Genomic DNA, 19,563 nt, shown 5'->3' with positions numbered 1-19,563 from the left:
TAAAGATTTTTTTAAGCGTTCTGGGATTTTGCTTTCTAATACTCAGGTTTATAATTGATGTATGTGTTCTTCTTCATCACACTGGACATTTTTTCCCCTACCTTAACCCTGCAGTAAGAATTTCTGATGGGAATTTCAGAAGGAAATGGGGCTTGTCAGCTGCCCTCTAGAGGTTATCAACACATTGTTCAATTAGTTCCACAGTTGAAGAAATAAACAGTTACTTCATCCTTCCCCAAATAGCAAATTTCACCCAAAGACAGCAAACAGCTGGAAACACTTTTATTTTTAATATTCTTATTGGATTGTTTTTAGGAGCAAAATATAAATATTTCCAGTTCTTTTATACAGATCCTCTGTGGAAACATTGCTGAAGTCAGACTCGGTCTCTCATTTAAAAAGAAAAGATGCTTATTTGGATTTGTCCAATTCATTATCAGGTTTCAACAATAAAGTCTTATTTTTACTAACAAGCTGTAAGACTTCTATGATTTACGTAACTACTCTGACACCAAACATATACAGAAAGGGGAAATAAAACCTCCAAAATAGCAACCTTCAGTAACACAGATCCATGAGGAGATATTTCGATAGTGCCTCTTAGCAACCACTGCAGACTATATACAATGAAGCTTCAGAAATGAAGTCACACTGTGACTGTACAACATTTCATCAAAACTTACAGCTGAAAGCCAATTACACATCTATATTTTAAAAAAAACAACAACCCACATCTGTCTCATTCTTCCCATATTAGCACAGTTCTTGCTAAGAAACACTTCACTCAAGTCCACTTAGCATTAAAAAACGAATTGTGTTAGAGAGAAAACTGATGATAAAAACTGTCACACTTGTACTGCTAGTGTCACAAAACATAAGCATGCCTGGTGTTTCAAAAGTCTCAAGCTGGTTTCCAGTGTAAGTGATCAGTAATAACTGATTGTTAACTCATGTCACACAAAAAAATACAGAACAAAATGCACAGACACCCAAGTTCCTGAAAATCAAATGAGAACACTTGTGAACAGGGAAATATACCTCTTTGCATGTGTACATAAGGCTCTGCAGAACTTCTGATAGAAAAACACGAGTGTTTAACTGTGCAAAGCAATATATAACAATGCATCATCTGACAAGAGCTTCCAAATTCTTCAAATTCTTCCAAACTCCAATTTTATCAGACGTTTTCAGATAAGTAGGTTTCAAAATATCTCACTTCTCCCTTTCAGTAGATAAAGACCGATGGGATCTTAAGAATCCTTGTTTTAGACCCATTCTCCACTGCCAAATCTTAATAGGGCTGAATGCCTTGAAAAGCTTTAAGTGATTAGGACATCCCTGAATCTTACAATTTAAGGATAACGATTGCTCCCTAAGCTAAATTCTTCAGGTATTCTTTATGTGAATACTGTACAAAAACAGCAAATTACTGCTTTATTGCCTAAGCATCACAGGAAGGAAAAAAACCAAAACTCCAGAGTTGAGAGTAAGGTCATCAGCAATTCTGGGCTTCCCCAGCCATTTCTAGTTGGGCTTTTATTATATTGAAACCCCAGGAAATTCCCTTTTCCAGTTAAGTATGGAAATTTGCAAATCTCCACGATTTCAAAAGCAAGTTATGGACTGTGTTAAACATGGAGCTGAGTCTGATTTTGTGGTTCTACAAGAATTCACAGTGGGAACACAAAACACAAACAGGCCTAGTGTTGGAAGCTAAAGACAAAAAGCAAAGGGAGCATATATGTGAAGTTTTCTGCCTTATCCCAGAAAATATCACCCTTCAGCCATCTCTGTTCTGGCCTCCGTTCTGGCCTAGAAGAAACTTCCTCAGCAGAAGACTGACTACTACAGTTTGAAGTGAAGGAGGAAGAAGATGAAATGTGTAAACCATCTGGCTGCCAGCTCACTGACAGACTGTGGCCACCTCATCCATTTAGCCAGAATGGCAAGCAAATTTCAAACAGAACTTCCCATTCTTTGCCAGTTTGTTTATTACAGATACTTCTTCCATCATGCTTTTAATAGAGCTTGAACTTTATATGGCTTTTTGATTTACTTTCCCCCCCAAGCTCTATAGCATTACTGTTTTTGATATAGCTTTGGGAATAGGCTTGTTAATGAATATCTGCCCTTGTTGCCAGCTCTCCAGCAGAGAAAAACAAATTTCCCCTTCCAACAGAAATATTTTATCAATAATATGATACATTTAAATTGTGGTGTCTCTAGATGGCAGCATTTTCAGAACACGTGCCTTTCATTTTTCAACAGTTACTGTTTCAGCTTACCTTAAGCAAGTCAAATACAAGTGCTGATCCAAAGTAATGCCTCCTATTTTATTATGTTGACCCACAACTTCAGAGGCAGATGTTGGTGGTATGGCAGTAGAGGTCAAACCTTTCCACCAACAACCCATTACATTTTGTTGCCACTTGACAGATGACAGCAGAGGGGCAGTCTGACAGAATGGAGTCTGACACAAAAGGGCACACAAATGCCTTTTCTTCAAGCAAAGGTGTGTCACTGAATTTGTCCACGTGGAAAAATGGCACCCAGTTGCACTCAACAATGCCTGCTGAAGGTTTACAGAGATCAAACAGTGGATGTGAGTACAGTGAGGCAGCGGGTGGTGCACTTCAGCAGTGAGGACAGCAATGTGAAGGACAAGCCACATTCCAGATAGTCACGCACAGCTGCCACACAACACAGTGAAGAGCATCTTCATCAGCTCACCAACACAAATTAGCTGATTACTACCAGGAAACTGTGTGTGGGACTGAATATCAGTTTCAATGTGGTGAAAGTGGTGATGGCAATGTTGGAATATTGCAAAGTATGAGGTGGGTCCCACAAGTCCTCACAAAGGAACAGAAAGAATACCATGTGCAAGTTTGTCAGGACCTACTGAAACAGTAGGAGCCTGAAGGTGACTGTTTTCAGGAATTGCATCATTACCAGTGATGAGATGCAATGTCACCACTGCAAGACTGAGTCAAAACAGCCTAAGAAGTGGCAAGATGTGTATTTCGCATTGAAGAAGTTGTTCAAGATGCAGCCTTCAGCAAGTATAGAGAAGAGGGGAGTGATCTGTCTGGATTTTCTGGAACTCAGACAAACCATGAAATCTCCTTGACCAGTACACCTTGATGCTGACTACACTGAAGGCTCAAGCTTCCAGAGTCAGGCTAGAGGAGACAACCTTTCTTTTGCAACACAGTAATGCCAGGCTCCATACCAGTTTGAAGACTGTGGGGCGCAGTATCAGTTTTCACTGGACTGTCTTACCACACTCACCATACAGACAAATTTTGCATCTTCTGACTTCCATCTGTTTGCTCTGATGAAAGACTGACTGCATGGGCAACATTTTCCTAGTAATGATGATAATATCAACTGCAAAACAGTGGGTGACCTCCACTGGCACAGATTTTTGAATGCACACCATGAGGCTTTCATCCATTGTTGGTGAAAATGCATGGCTTCTGATGGTGACTATGTTGAAAAAGTGTTCTGTAGCTGGGAATTTCTCTCTCAAATAGCATTACTGTGCTCTTTTTTGTTGTTGTAGTTTCCTTGGAAGCAGACAGAAGGCACTATTTTTGGAGCAACCTACATATTTAACGTATTGAAACTGGACTCAAATCAAGCACTGTATATGTCTATAGAAACAGAGATCAACATACTTCCCATTTCTGTAGTTTGACAACTTTCAAGTAAATGCTTGCTGAGCATTTTCTGTTGTAATAAAGTTATACTTTCAAATCCCAAACAAAACATTTTCAAAGCAATTTTTTTTTTTTTTCAAAAGCAAAGTGAAACCTTAAAGAAACCATACTGGCTTACCTGCAATACAAATTTCTGATCTATGTATTTTTTGGCAATGCTGGGCTGAAATTCTTGGCTTTCCAAAAATCGTATGAAAAACTCATATACAAGCTGCAAAGTGAAAAAAAAAAAAAATAGTTTAGTTTATGACTTCATTATTGTTTATTATTTCTAAGTGTTTCACTAGATTCTTTCCATATAAAACAAAATACTTATTTTTCCACCAAGCAGGAGGATGAGAAGATGAAAAATATTTTCCTCCTTTAGCAAATTGCTACCTTAAGTGTTTCAATTAAATGTATGAGCTTTATAAGTCAGTTTTGCTTATTTAACTCCATTCAGAGATATCTAATCACTAAATACAGACACTGCCATCTTGTAATGCTTGTTATCATCTTGTAAAGCTAACAAGGGTAATTGGAAAGCTCATTTAAACTGCCCTCTGTACTGCTTAAGTCATATCAAATAGAAAAATTACAGTTATGAAAGAACTGGTGAAACAGACAGAAATATTAATTTTAAATTAAAAACTACTCAGTGTAGTTTTCTATGACAACTTGAAACACAGAAAAAAAATAGAAAATAGAATTTAATCAGGACTTTCTGACTTACTGAAAAGATAAGCCTCGAGGATGGAGAAAAGCTGCTTGCTTCTATTCAAATCCTTCTCTGCCTGAACTATTCAGCAGGACAGCAATAGATCTTTCATTTAATAAGCCAAAAAGAAGCAGAAGAGGCACTCTGACAGCCTCATGTAACACCAACTCTGACCTGTCACTGATCACCTGAGCTTTGAGCACACACTTCTTTTTACTGCACCTTTTTAAGAAGAGCAGGCATTGGAAATTTTTTCCTTTCTGGTATCAGCAAGTATGAATACTGACACTGAAGAAGAAAGGAAGCTACAAATCATATTTTAAAGCAACCTTAAACTTTTCCCTGCAAACACCGTTATGTTGCAACACTGCAACAGCTGCTGCTGCTTTATGTCAGCACTCTTTGAGTTCCTCCAAAAGGAAACAATCAAAAATCAGAAAGGTAGAGAGAGGCTGAGAAATATGACGTGGAAAAAATGTCAGTTTACGTCACTAACATCAATTCAGCAGGAAATCTATCAACTTCTGACAAATACTTTGGTACACTTCTTCCTCACAATGGTAAGTCATCCAACTGGCTAAGAAATTATATCCCTTTTTTTTTTTAAGTAATGACTTTTAAAAAAACAATGCTAGTGTCAGTGAAAGTAAGATAGCAGACATGGGCCTCTGCTGCCCATAGGTTTCCTGAAGATTTTAGGATTCTTATTTTGTGAAATTTATTATAAGTAAGGAATGAACCCTGCATATCAAGACAGTCCAAATCTAAGAGAACCAGAGAGTGAAGCTGCTCACAGGCGAAGCTGTACATCCAACTGTTAAATAAAATACTCATTTCAATCTGAGATCAACTGTGCTCCTTTGCTCACAGATCCTAGACTCCACAAACTGCTTCTCTGCTAATCTTCTTCTAAATTTATCTGTGGTGTAAGTCATAGTCCTGACTAACAAAGACAGGGTCTGCAATTCCTTCCAAATAGATTCTTTCTATAAAGGAATTTACTGCAATAGCATCAGTTGTGCTCTCTTGCTCCAAGACATGTTTTATGTCTTTTGTTCAAAATACCTTCCATTGACACTTGAGATACAGAGGAAGCAATGACAGACAGCACTGAGCACTCACATCACTACAAACACCTGAAAGTAATCATCAACTCAGGGAGAGGAAGGGAGATATAGACAGAGGTACAGATTCCCATTTGTTTTTCTGATCAGCAGCCTACCCCTGTGTGCTTTTGTATGAATGTTAACTATAATCAGTAAAGCAAAACTGCTGGAAGTATTGTTATTACTTGTGTATCACACAAACGTGAGGGAAAAAAATTGATCAACAAAGGGTAACAGGACTACAAGAGACACCAGTTTTGAAAGTTCTATCCAGTTCAATATAGTTTTGAAAGTTCTAACACTTTCCAAATTCATGAAGTACTCTACTGTCTTTGTAGATACTTTGTAGATACCATGTAGATACAACACCATCAGTGAAGTAGAAACAGAATTTTCTCATAATTTTGTAATATCTCATACACTGGTTCTCATCCACAGGCTAAAAAAAAGTTATTGAAAATTAGATATATTAAGCAATGGTAAGCATTTATTTTTAAATAAATGCTCAAAAACCTGTAGATGTGGCCATGATGCCTCCAAGGTGGGTTCATCTTCTTCTGGATCAAATTCATTGCTGTCACTAGGTGGGAGAGTTCTGAAGATATTGCAAGATACCTGAAAAGTGAAAGAAAGAATAGTGAGATCTGTTTTTCAAACAGGTACTAGATTCTATGCCTACTATAGACATCCTCATCATGGAAGCAGTATTTCTATTGCTCAATGTCTGACAAAGCTTCTTAGCAACAGCACAGGTCAAAGGAACCTATCACTTCACAAATCTACTACCAACTTTGGCTCTTAACCTTCTTTAAATGTTTTGCTTCTTTCTAGGGACATCCCAGCATTACCCAGTGAGCCATCACTGCTGACTTCCCAATGCTCCACATGAGCCCACCACTTTATTCCCTGTTCCACTGGCCATCAAGGTCTGCTAGGTCACAGGCATGGCCATCAGTATGCATTGACAAGGGTTTTCATATACTTTATTTTCCTTTGCCCCAGGAAATACATTAACATCTGCTAAAGTTCTCATCTGTCAACAGTTGCTTTAGTTATCAGTGTTCTTCACACAGTATATGCACAGACATTTTGTATCACATGCACAACTTGGTACTAAATGCAGGCAAGAAATACAACTTGCTTGTCACTTTGCCCATATTTTATTTCATTGCTACTTCACTCTGCTTAATCTTATTTACAGGTACTTTGCTCAGAGTGCTTGGCCTTGTGAGGCTCATGCTATCAGCAAAAACTGAAGTAGAGTATTTTTCTGGGTTAATTACAGTGCTGAATGGAGGCTACTGATAATTATGCAGCGCACATCTTATAACCTGTAAACATGCTGCAGGGCCTCTTCTGCACTTTGAAGGTGGTGTAGTGCCTTCCTTGCACTCTGCTACTGTGTTTGACCTGTCTCTAAGCTGGTTAATCAAACAGTTGGGAAAGGCAGCATATTATCTCCTAATCCTGTCTATATGTGACCCTTGCATGGTAGTCCAGACAAATTAATCTATTTAAGCAACAAAACTAGTACACTCTTCAACATCCCAATGCCTTTTAGAGCTGGAAATATTTTATAGTTAGTCTGTAAGGCAAGTCTTCAGTACACTGGCAATTTAACATGAGAAAGCACATTAAAGCCAGGAATTTAAATAAAATCCAGATAGCAATGAAAACAGATTGAGCCAGAGTGAAATTTTAGAAGCTGCAAGGTAAACCAAAGAGATTTGGGTGCTGCACAAATAAGATGGAACAACAGAAAACCGTAGGAAAGCACATACAGTACATACTAGCAAGGAATATTCAGTGAATACAAGTGGAAAACAAAAGTACTGTCTAACTGAAGAGCAAATATAGCAAAACAGCGAGCACAGAAAAAAGTGGTTTTGTAGTTGGACTTTTTTCATTTGCCACAAGAGGGAGCATTTCGCTACAGATACAGCAGAACGCTCTGACAGAATCTTTCAGCGGATGTCAACTCGCAGGGCTCTCAACCCTAATAATACAGCACCTATCAACCTGCCCTTAGATGCACTGAACTCTGTCCTATATGCACACCTCCCAAATGATACCTAATGCTCAGCAGATGTTCTCCTTTCCACTTCTTTTCCTGAGTCCTCCACTTCTCTCCAAAGCCCCCACATACAAAGACTTCTCTAAGTCAAGCATGTACTCAGGAATATACAAATGTTACAGTTTGTTCTTCCCCAGGGATTCCTGACCCTATCCTTCTATCGTCCCTGAGATGGAAGAGCAGGCAGAAGAGGAAAGTGATCAGAACTAACGGATCAGAGGTCTTTATTTAACAGCTGTTTATGAAGGTGGGTATGATAGGACCAGGGAGAATGGTGTTAAATTGAGACAGGGAAGGTTTAGGAGGAAGTTTTTCACACAGAGGATGGTGAGGCAGTGAAACAAGGAGATTGTGGATGCCCCATCCCTGGAAGCATTCAGGGCCAGGCTGGATGCGGCTCTGGGCAGACTGGTCTACCCTGCACATAGCAGGGGGTTGAAACTAGATGATCGTTGTGGCCCTTTTCAACCCAGGCCATTCCATGATTCTGTGATTTATCAGAGCACAAAGCAGTAGAAGGACGCCCAAAGGATTCCCAAGTAAAAAGGGAAAAATGCACCTATTGGTGCCTTCCATCTGAACACCTGGGATTCTGCAGTACTTACCAAAGTATTTTTGGTTAATGCTTCACGTTTGAAAGTCCCCAGTTTCTCAGCATTTGGCCCCAAAAACAGGGAACTAGCAAAATCGAAAGCAGTCCACAGCTTTTATTCTGCCTTAAACTTCATTTGAAAGAAGAAAATGAAATTCTTCTGCAAATTCCAATTAATGAAATTTGTACCAAAAAAATCTGAGGAAATGTAAGCATTTATCAGATGTTAAGTTTTAAAATGAGAACAAATGCCAAAGTATGGCACCAGCAAGGAAAAATACATGCTACCAGAATGACAAGCTAATTGAACTCAAATTGCTGTAAGATTTCAATTAAGTTGATCCAAGTTTCACACAGTTGCCCTAGCAGCACCATGGAAGAATGAAAGTTTCAGCAATATTTAGTTAAGTGCCAGGACTGACATTCGAATCTTAAGCTTCTAACAAAACCAGAGAGACTTCGGGAGCGTGTATTTAAAAATAAAAATTAAAATTAAAAGTCAGTCTCATGGCAAGTCAAAAGCAGGCTTTTTGCATAAGAACATACAGCAGGAAATGCAATGCAAGGTAGAAGAGAGTTCTCATATAGTTTGCTCTCTGTAATTTTTATTTATTTTTTTGCATTGGGAGCAAAGATAAGTCATACGGAGCCCAAATGCAGACATTCTCCTTAGGAGAACAGACAGAACAGGTTACCTTCAAATGATTCCCAGGGTAATCATAATTTTAAAAGATAATGCGTGCCATTACAGTTATATTAATCACCACAACACAGCATGAGAGCTCATTTACATGCAGTGTCAATTTACAGCATGCTTATCTAGATCAGTAGCCTCTGGGTGGCTAATGTTCACAAACCTCTAAGGGAGAACTGAAGGCAACAAGTTCTTCCATGCATGAACTGCCCAGCTGTGCAAGAGACTGACAGCCATCACACAACGATGGGGAAATGATGCACCAGGTCTGGGAAGAATCATTTTTCTCACAAAGGCATAAGGTAGCTATTCAGCGTTTGTCCCTGGGCCCAAGTAGAGTGCCAAAATTCCTCCGGCTCGATCGATGAATCACTTCCCTTCTGACCTCTGCTGGCTCATCCAGCCATAGGACATCCCTGCCAGCCTCTGCACAGCCCTCAATGGCTCCTCTCCCACTGCCAATGCAGATGACTGCCGATCAATACTAACTGCCATCTTCCATCAATTAGGAATGCCTCCAAGCCCTGAGGATATTTTTGTACAGCGAACCTGAACTCTAATATTCTGGAAAGTTCTACTGTGACAAATCTTCTCTATTATGTGTTCCAAGTTGCCTGCATGCCATGCTTCAAGATAACCAAGTGCCAGAAATCAATTCAACAAACCAGTGACATCCACCCATCAGCAACTAATCTAAAATTCCCAAGATCGTGTTGGAAATGCCACAAGGAAAGATCTTTTTTCAGTTGCAGATGCCCAGAAACCCGTAAGCTGAGTGTTGATGCATAACCCTGACAAAATCTTCTCCAGGTATTTATGGTTAAATGCAAGTTCATTAACAACAAATGGGAAGATAGACAAGGCTGTTCTGGTGCCACCACAAGGAATGAACTGTAAGTTCTGAACACATCTGAGAGTGGTAAGCAGCAATCCAGAACAGAGAAACTATGAACACAATTAATTTGAAGTAACAAGCTTCAAGAAGTTCTGATTTTATCCCTGTGTTTATGCTTGAAATAACTTTAAGAAAATCAAGCACTAAGCTGATTAAGCCTGAAGTCAGGAGAAAATGTTTGAGAAGTCCTCTCTCCATCCCTCACTAGAGCACCATAAAGCACACTGATGTTACAGAAACGCATCATAAATTCTATTTCAGCTCAGTGCTCATTTGCCATGCTGTTTGAAACAAAGATTTGATCAGTAGTATTTTTTCTGAATGGAGCCCTAAATGAAAACAAATGTACATGCAGGGAAGTGTAATATATTAGCTGTATAAAAACAGGACCAGAGAATTAATTTATCTGTGCTTCTATTGCAGTAAGTGAAACTGTCCACATAAACCTCATGTATACAAGATATCGAAACTGGCTATCTGCACCCACCATGCTTAAACCAGTTGTGCATACAAACAATGCATGGTAACAACAAAATGTAATCAGGCCATATAGGCAGCTATTTGAACTAGGAGTGACTAGGAATGACACTTATCCTCAGATATATCTGCATATGTGGGGTTTTTTTTGTATTGCTCATGGATTTACAGCCATTCAACTGCAATCTTCCTATATATACCACTTAACTGTTCCCAGAAGTTTGAAGTGCACCTTACAGAAAGAAAACCCCAGTTTTATTTTAAAATATTAATGACTCCACCAGCTCTTACAACCCGGACTTTTAACTGCTGAACTGACTAGGGTAGTGCTGCTCCTGGCTTCAAGGCTGAAACAGCCTGGTTCCCATTGGATCTTGTTAAACCATCAGATCTTCTCAGCATCTCCCTCTAAATACAATTTGCACACGCAGAACACATCTATGGGTATATGTTAATATATATATATAAAACTATACGGCAGCTCTCAACATCTTTGCTGCTAAATGGAAAGAGAAATCTTCTGAACCCAGGCAGATGTTGGTTTGCTTTGAATCCTGTTTTTCCTACCTGCCTTTAAACTCCCACCTTTATTTTCTTAACGTCTTCAAACACGTACAGCAAACGTGCATAAAAAATCTGGCCATTTCCCTGTTATTTCCCTTTTTTGAATAGTGCACTGTATCAGAAACTTATCTGAAAGTACTCAAGATACTCACCCACAATGGTCAAGTCCCTTCTGCACCACCATTTGCCAGAATACAGTCATTCAAAGTTGAATACTATACGTCTTCTTTTTGCCCAGCAGCATTACTTTTGACTGGGCTACATAAAAATGAACTGTATCAGATTGTGAACACAGTCATCTATCCAGGCCACATAGCAAGAGTGTGGGAACAGTCCTACTCCTCTTTTCTTCTAAAAATTCAATCAGTAATGCAAGAATTTAGCTCTAGGTCAAGGCTCCTAAACTTGTTAGTATCATTCACTTCAGTGGTGGCAGCTTCCACCCACACAGATGTGCAAGGGGTAAAACTGAGATTCTTTAACCTATGCCTACGTTACCCACCAGGGAAGTACAATTGGAGTAGGCTGGTAGAACAAAATACCTGGAGCACAAGTGCTGAATACACATGCTACATATGTTTGGAAGGAGTGCTTACTTTCTAGACATCTCTTGTACTGACGCCCACTAGCAGGTTGAGATCATTAGGCACACCTTTGGAATACACGTTTGATCCCAAATGAATCAAATTCACAAACTCTCAAGCTTCTCTATGACAAGCATCAAAGCCCAGTGAGAACAAATGGGAGATGCACATCATAAGCACACTCAGAATCCCAGCTGCAAGTGCAGACACAGTCATGGCCCCGGGGAACGCTCACAGGCACACCTTCTCCCTGCTGGAAATCAGAGCTCTGAAATGTCACACTAGATGCAAACCACATGAGGTACCCTGCTACCAACAACCTCATTCATCAGTATCTCCTTGTAAAAACATTTTTATACGATCCAGTAAAACAAGTTTTTGTTTAATGCATGGCCACGTTATTCTATACCATCACAATACAATAGCAATAATTCAATTACCTTTGACAAATTAAAGCACAAAGAGCCTCCTCATCTCTACAGCAGGCATCAGATGAAGCAGAAGCCTACCAATGCATGAACTCTAGACAGTATTACAAAACTCTTACTGTCTTAGACTCCTATCTGAAGAGCAAAACAAGATATTCAAAATCCAGGGAAACAATCTCCGAGAAGATTCATGCTGAGTCGATCTGCAGGCACAGTGCTAGGAAGCTGACAGAGCCGAAATGTGGGAGTGAGAGTGTATGCTCCTCTTAAACAAAACAAACAAACAAAAAAAGCTGCAGTTGACACAAGCGCTTCTCAAAACAGTTTATTTTTTTGCTTTAGACTTAGTCACTGTACCATTATGCAGACAGCATCTGACGAAAGAGAAGCCTATGTAACCAACAGGAAGAATAATGGATAAAGTTAAATGTAATTACATACTGTCAAGAAAAATTATCAGGGACAGCTGTGCAAGAGGAGCTGCCTCCAACTGATATTTTTTTTAAGAGTACAGAACACTGGAGTCTCTTCTTTCACTAAGTATTGTGGGTTTTGTACAAACAAGATGTATGAAGAATATGAATATTAAGTAGCATCTAACAGAGGAATGTGAGAACAAGGCATAAAAGAAACCAGTTAGATTCATTTCTTGCTCCTACCTAATTGATAAGTCTCACATTGGAGAGCAGAGAACTTAAAATATGAAATGATTCTTTTTCTATTTCTGTTCACTTCAATAGCATGCTTGTTCCATCACAGCTGCATCCATGTGCCAGATCTCACTCCAAGTTCATTTTGGGGGAGTTGAAAACACTGCATCTTTCTTTCAGTATTTGAGATGCATTCAAACCAGCATCTCCTGATGCAAGCTGAACTCAAGATTAACTCCTACTATTTTACTCAGTTCCTGAAGTTATATAAAAATCATTTTTGAAAAGAGGCATTATCTGTCAATTTCTAGAAGAGTAATTGTGTTTATTGCTCTTACAACTCAAAATGACATTCAGTACTATTTTAAACCTAGTATCTAAACCAACAGGAAAAAAATGTGGTTTTGCAGGATCAAAAAGGTAAGACTGAATACAGAGAGTTTTACACACACAAAAAAATGTAGAGAATAGGATACTAGAGTCATCTCTGCACATAAAAGAAAGAAATCCAAAACAATGTTCTATTAGGAATTCCACAAGATACATCTCAAAAAAGTTTCATTATCCACCTCTTCTGGGCTGGCAAGCATCCATGGATGTTGTATAAACATCACAGTAAACGTCTGGGATTGAGTTTACAATTGTTGGAGAAGCAAGAAGGAGAGTTTAAGTGTTGCTCATCTACTAGGAGATTTATCCAGGTTTCTCAGTTTAAGAGCTTGTCAAATTCCCCATTCATTTGATTTTTCAAGTATCTTAAATCTAAGTCTTAATTCCCAGAAAGCACAAAAAAACCCTGTACTACATAACAGCCTACAGGACACCACATAGACAATAAACACTTATTTCATTTATCTATCATTGCATATTCTGCCAGAAAAATCAGCTGCATTAGTTTAAGTCTCCTATTTTGCTCAAACAGGCTCAAATTTTAGATTAACTGTCCAATGATTGGCTCATAAAGTCATATTCCTGGCATTTCCTTCTTAGCAGTGTGAGTTTCAGCTGGCAAGAACCTTTCTTACAGGGACTGAAGAATGTCATGTGCCCTTCTGCATAAAGCATCAAAACAAGGGAAGGCACCCAGCAGCATCCGTGGGAATAAATCTGTCCTGCTTATATCATTAACACAAATCTCAACCACTCTTCCCATTAAGTGATATTGATGACAAGGCCACTGTAAGCTTGTTTGGTGGCCATTAGTCAATTTTGTTTTTATCAAAATAACAAATTCAGCACTTCTGTATACGTGAAGCCACAGTGAGTGGTTTAAAGAAACAAACACAAAGACTGTCAAATAGCTAAGTGCTCTTGTGATATTGTATATACCTTGATGTGAAATCATGGGATACCATGTGTATGGGAACTGCTGAGTCACGGCCTGAACCTCTGATTGATCACCTGAGGTGAGCCATGAGTCAGCCAGAGGAGCACAGCTGAAGGCAATTCACCTGTGCTGCTGGAAGGGGTGGAGCCAGGCTCCACCCCTCCTGGACCTATTTAAGAGCTGGCTACCAGAGGGGAAGGATCTCTTCTGGAGATCCTCCTCTTTGATATCTTCTAGTGAGCTCAACCCAAGGGTAAGCTCTTCTACTTATTCTCTTTTGTGATCCTTGTTTGCTTTGCCTCACTCTTTTGATTATATTGCAATTATAACATCTTGGTTATACACCATGATAAGGCCTTAATGTTTTAATGAATTTAGGATGACTATTTAAAAATACCCAAGTGCTCTTACGCTGGCTACCCCAAATGATCATTTTAGAAATCAAAGTAATAAAGAATCTTGGAACTTCTTTTGGGACACAGAACAGAGAACACTGATCCACGTGTAGTTATTAAAACTTTAAGAAAAGGCTGCCACATTGACATCAATTCTTCTGGCACTTCAGTTAATTAAAGAAAGCAGTTTAGTCATTAATCCTTCTTCATAAATATTAGTAACAGTTTAAATATCAGCTTCAGACTTCCACATCTTTTTTGCTGCTCATAAATGACAGCACAACTTGCACACAAGCTTCTTGCTTTTTCCCCTAGAAATTCCTGTAGATTCAAGATTTCTCTAGAGATTCCTCTAGAATACTTCCTAACTCCAAATTTCAGTAGTCCAAGGAACCAAGCATGAAATATTACTCCCTGCATTCATATGTCACTGTGTGGGAACCAAGTGCAAAGCACAACAGGGACTAAACCTTCCAGAGGGAAAAAAAAAAAACCATTTGTGCTCCATTTTGCTGTGTTTTGAGCTGTCGGCCTTTCAGTCAAAACACTCCCGATGACAACTGTGGCAGGCAGTCAATTTGGAAAGGACACAAAACTGCTCTTCTCTTCACCATCGTGACAGGTCGGAGCTTGTCAACTTGACAGGTCATTTGCAAACACAGTTGGAGACCTCAATGAAAATTCTCAGGTACAGATAATAGCAGCTGTTGCACAGTGAGCTCATGAAGTCAACTGTGTACAGTCCAGCCTGCCTCAGCACAACAGATAAAAACACTTCATGCTTGAAACAAGAACATGCATTTATTGCAAAGAGCAAGTTACACCAAATGTCACACCACAGCTCAAGTCACTTGCTGCCCCTAATATGGACTAATGCCCTCTGCTCACCCAGGGCCTGAGGGAATGGCATGGAGCTGTCAGGTCAGCTGGGGGTCAGGGAAAGGCTGTGTCCCAGAGGGCAGTGGGCATGGAACAGCGGGAACAGCCCTGAGCGCCAGAGCTCAGGGAGCACTGAGACGCTGCTCTCAGACATCAGGTTAGGGTTGGGTGGCTCCATGTGGACTTAGGAGCTGGACTCGATTCTTGTGGGTCCCTTCCAGCTCAGCATATCCTATGAGTTTGATTTTCTCCAGAAATTATTTAGAAAAAAAATAATAATAACCTTTTTTATTTGTAAGAATCTTGAACCACTGACCAGCCAGCTAAGGGACTAGAGAGTACTCTCAGTCTTTCCCCTTCCTTAAACTTCTCAGTACTGAGGTTAAAACGTAGCTTGAGTTCAGCATTAGCCCCCAGATACAAGGCAGAAGAAAGAAAGATGGGAAAGGGTACAATGAAATGAAAGGAATACGAGAGAAAAGAAAACGGCTTTCCATCAAAAATGAGATGGGATGAAATTCCTGGAGCTCCATTAGTAAACATCTGTGAAGTCTACTGGAAAAAGTTCACACTTTATCTTCACTTCCAGTGACTGCTCTGTATCACACTTACAGGCTATACTTAAGTCAATTATTTAAAACTGTGCTTTTCAAACTATTTAGGCAATGCATCATTTCCTTAAGATAAAAACAGTTTAGTGAATCAACATAAATGACTGCAGGGATTGTAGAAAATGCAAGCAAAAGGGTTCTGTGTCTCATTACAGCTCATGTACAGATTGCTTCATAGGTTATGATTTATTGTTCAAAACTGAACTTTATGAGCAGTTACAGATAAATACATCTAACTTCTTGCTACAGTAAAAAGCTGTACATGAAGTCAATGAGAAAATACAACCTCAATAACAGGAACACTAAAACAAATCCTAAATTGTCACGGAAAGTGAGACTGGGGGTGTCTTCTGCAAACAGAAAAGGTACCCAATGTTACTGAAGCTATCTGTGCATCAGTGTCCTGTCTACACAAATCATATGACAACATCAGTTCATTTCAAGAGGTACTAGAAGGAAAAAAGTAATGTTTGCAAGCCACTTAGATGCTGCAAATTTAGTATAAGCAGAAGAACTCAGCAAAGAACTAGTAATTCTGTATTCAGACTTGAATTTGCATTAGACCACATGCTGAACATGTAACACAGCAGAGTGATGAGCGGCTCATTGAGAAGACTTCTCCTGTAGAGGAGAACAAAAGGGAGGGCAAGGGAAAAAGAGGAGAATCTGATCATGTTATAACAGACATCTAAAAATGCTGTCAGACTAAGGAGCCACATAAAGATTTTTCCATACATCTTCATTCTGTTTTTGCTTTTTTAAAAATTCACTATTAAGTGCATGAAGAGCCTGTCACAATTTTCAGCTACCATTAAGTGTTACAGACAAGCAATACAGCATGTAACTGTGCTCCAGGAAAGCAGTAAGGAACACATACAACACTTTACAAAATCTATTCATGTTTCAGCATCACCAAATTCATAACTTAACTGTCTTTTCATTTAGATAACAGGCTATAAGAGTTCCATATGGTAGAACAGAATAAATGTTTCAATGCATTGATTGATTTTGCCTATTACAAAGGATGTTCTTCACCATACAGCATCTGATACTGTTACCATTTTTAGATTGAAAATACTATTATTGGACAATTTATATGTATATATAAGGTATGGCTTCACTGTTGAGTAATCTTGCTTACAAACAGCAACTGCTATGACTCTACATAACACAACCATAACATTTTCACACTGTTTCTATACAGCACCTTTACCATTTATTGTCTAAAAGTAGGCTGAAGTGTGCACGAGTAATTATCTCAGAGCTTCAATTACAAACTCAAATGCTTGGATAAAGTTCAAAGGAAGGAAAAAAACTTCTAAAATTAATCCATGATTTATAATGGGGAAGGGTATGGGGGGAAAGAGATGGACTCTGATAATACATCTGCTGGGTTTTTCGATCAGGAAACTTTCATACATTTCTGACACTATAATAAGCATCATCTTGACTTTAATTAAGCACATATAAAAATTAATAATTTTGTCTTTGGAGAATTATCCCCAAGTGATGTCAAGTAGAAAATAAAAACCAAAGGCTTCATTTAATCCACCTACTCCAGGGTTCAATTTCACCCACAGTGTGTAACTGGAATTGCAAGCAGATTTAAAGAGACCACAAGAAAGAAGAAACTCACCATTCTAACTACTTCAGGGTAAGTCTGCTCTGTCAAACAGCCTCTGCTTATTGTAATGTAGTCGACCAGTTCATTAAGAGTGGAGCGCTTGTATTCTTTCATTTTAAGGTCTGAAAGCGTGTCCATGAAGTCAAAAATGACACAGCACTGTTGAAGTTTCTTTAGGAACAGTTCAGGCTGCTCTGAAGATGGAACGTCTATGAAACAAGAAAGGAAATCTTTGTGAGTCTGGCATCTCTTTATACGAAACAGGATTTATTTTTGAACACCAATTCCAAAGAAAAGCATCATTCAAATACTTGTCATAAAACAGAGTTCAGATTAACAAATGGACCCCTTATAGGAACTGTTACTACTTTGTGTTTGAGGTCCTGAACAATTTGTTGTAGTAGTAAGTTATTCACTGTTAAGAAAATACAGTTCACAAAAGTACAGACATAAGTGGAAAACACAAATGCAAAAGCACTCAAGACTTAATTTTACAGTATACCACTACTTTTACTGCATTTGAGATATGCCATTGTTAACTTGCACACCAAAAAAGGATGAAAGAACTGTTAGATTGATCAAGCTTGATTAATTCCTACTTCCAAAAACACTGTCACTTACAACTTTATAAGAATAGATATGATATACAGTAAGACTGAATTTGTGCAAACAAAATTTCAGAATTATTACTTCCACATGAACTCTTTCCATAGCAAAATCAACTATAATTCTATTAAAACAGTAAGGATACATTGCTGGATTACAAACACATAATATGCATTAATACACAAAATAGTAACAAGTACTTGCCCAGTACAGAAAGTAGAATGTACTACTTATTATTTTTCCTTTGTCAACTTCTTAGTGGCTTGGTTCATTTACCAAGTGCATCAAAAGAATGCACAGACAGCCTAGTTTATCCAGTGCTCATGTACATGAGGCTAAGAAAAGGAGAAAAGATGCATGAACGACATGCCTATTTTTATTCTGAAAGATGCCTTCAAACAAGAGAACGCTTCACTTCCTTTGATCTCCCTCTTTTCTTTTCTTTTTTTTTTTTTGTTTGTTTTTCAGGCACAAACGATCCGTTGGGAAATGGCCTTCTAAGCAATAATCCAATATGCAAATGGAAAACTTTGCTAATTTCAACTAGAAAAACTTAAATAGCAGAGAATTGATGTTTATTTCTTAAAACTTGGACATACCAGTATAAAAGCTAACCTAAGATGGAAATTCTTATCCTTAATACATGACTGAGTATGTCTTGCCAAGGAATACTTGGTAAACACTGGATGCTGTTAACAGTTTTACTGCAGTTTTAAGGAGAGTAGCTTTAACAAATCTGTTCAAATTTAAACCACATGCATAACAGAAGTAGAATCAGCTCAAAAGACCTATGAGTATTACAAGGCACTTCACACCAACTCCTTGTGCTGCTTAATTACTGAAAAGCATAAAGAATACATTTGGATGGTGATACAAATAAATACGCTACACACTTTATGACCTGACATCAAATAGCACAGTACATTTACTCAACCTTCTTCAATGGTCGGCAACGTCATTATGGCAGGATTCAACAACTATCAAACCGTACCCCACAGATCAACTGAGATGCCTGCAAAGTTTAATTGACAAAACCACGTTGTATGTACCAATCTCCTACTTCTAAGATCTGGGCAACCTCTGCAACAGCTGCATCCAAGGCAAATTAAGTGGGAAAAAGTGGTATAGTTTTAACACTGCACTTCATATCATCCTTTCAATTGTTCATCCCACAATCCTACAGGTTTCACTCATCTATGGAACAGAAGATGGAAGAAACGTGGCCCTGCAGAACTTCAACAGGGAGAGCAATGCAGGAAAAGAAAACCCAAATGTTTCTTGAAGTCTAGAGGTAACAAAACCAGGCCACTCTGAAGTCATTGCACTGGCCAGGTGTCACATACATTCAAATGCCTCACAGCAGACTGGACTGAAATCTGTGTCACAGAAAGCCATCAGCCCTTGGTCGTCACAAAGGAGACCACTTCTGTTAGTGCTCTTCCTAAGGCAGGAGCCAGTCTGAAGTCTATGAGGAGACAAAGGGCCTGAGAAATCTAAGCCTTTTTGAGATCAAACATGTTACTGCTTTCTTGATTGCTCTCAAACGATACAAAAGAGGAAAATGGACTTCAGAATTCACTGTTACCAGCAATCAATTGACAATTAACTGATAAGCAATTTCTTCCTGGAGACAGTCTG

General features: G+C 38.7%; 1 protein-coding gene across 4 annotated transcripts in view; it reads right to left on the bottom strand.

Moving 5' to 3' along the window:
- The window catches only part of PPP2R5E (protein phosphatase 2 regulatory subunit B'epsilon), a 70,542-nt gene that overhangs the window by 12,409 nt on the left and 38,570 nt on the right, over positions 1-19,563 (bottom strand). For all 4 annotated transcript variants that reach the window (XM_048947753.1, XM_048947751.1, XM_048947752.1 and 1 more), the window contains 3 exons: positions 17,332-17,528; positions 6,039-6,140; positions 3,841-3,933 (listed from right to left, as the gene is read on the bottom strand). In XM_048947753.1, coding sequence (XP_048803710.1) covers positions 3,841-3,933; positions 6,039-6,140; positions 17,332-17,528 — 392 coding nt within the window. The remainder of the gene's footprint in view (positions 1-3,840; positions 3,934-6,038; positions 6,141-17,331; positions 17,529-19,563) is intronic.

This window comes from Lagopus muta, chromosome 6, assembly GCF_023343835.1.
Source record: "Lagopus muta isolate bLagMut1 chromosome 6, bLagMut1 primary, whole genome shotgun sequence".
NCBI classification, from domain to species: Eukaryota; Metazoa; Chordata; class Aves; order Galliformes; family Phasianidae; genus Lagopus; species Lagopus muta.
Note: the sequence above shows the minus strand (reverse complement) of the source record. Positions and strands in the feature narration are given on the sequence as shown.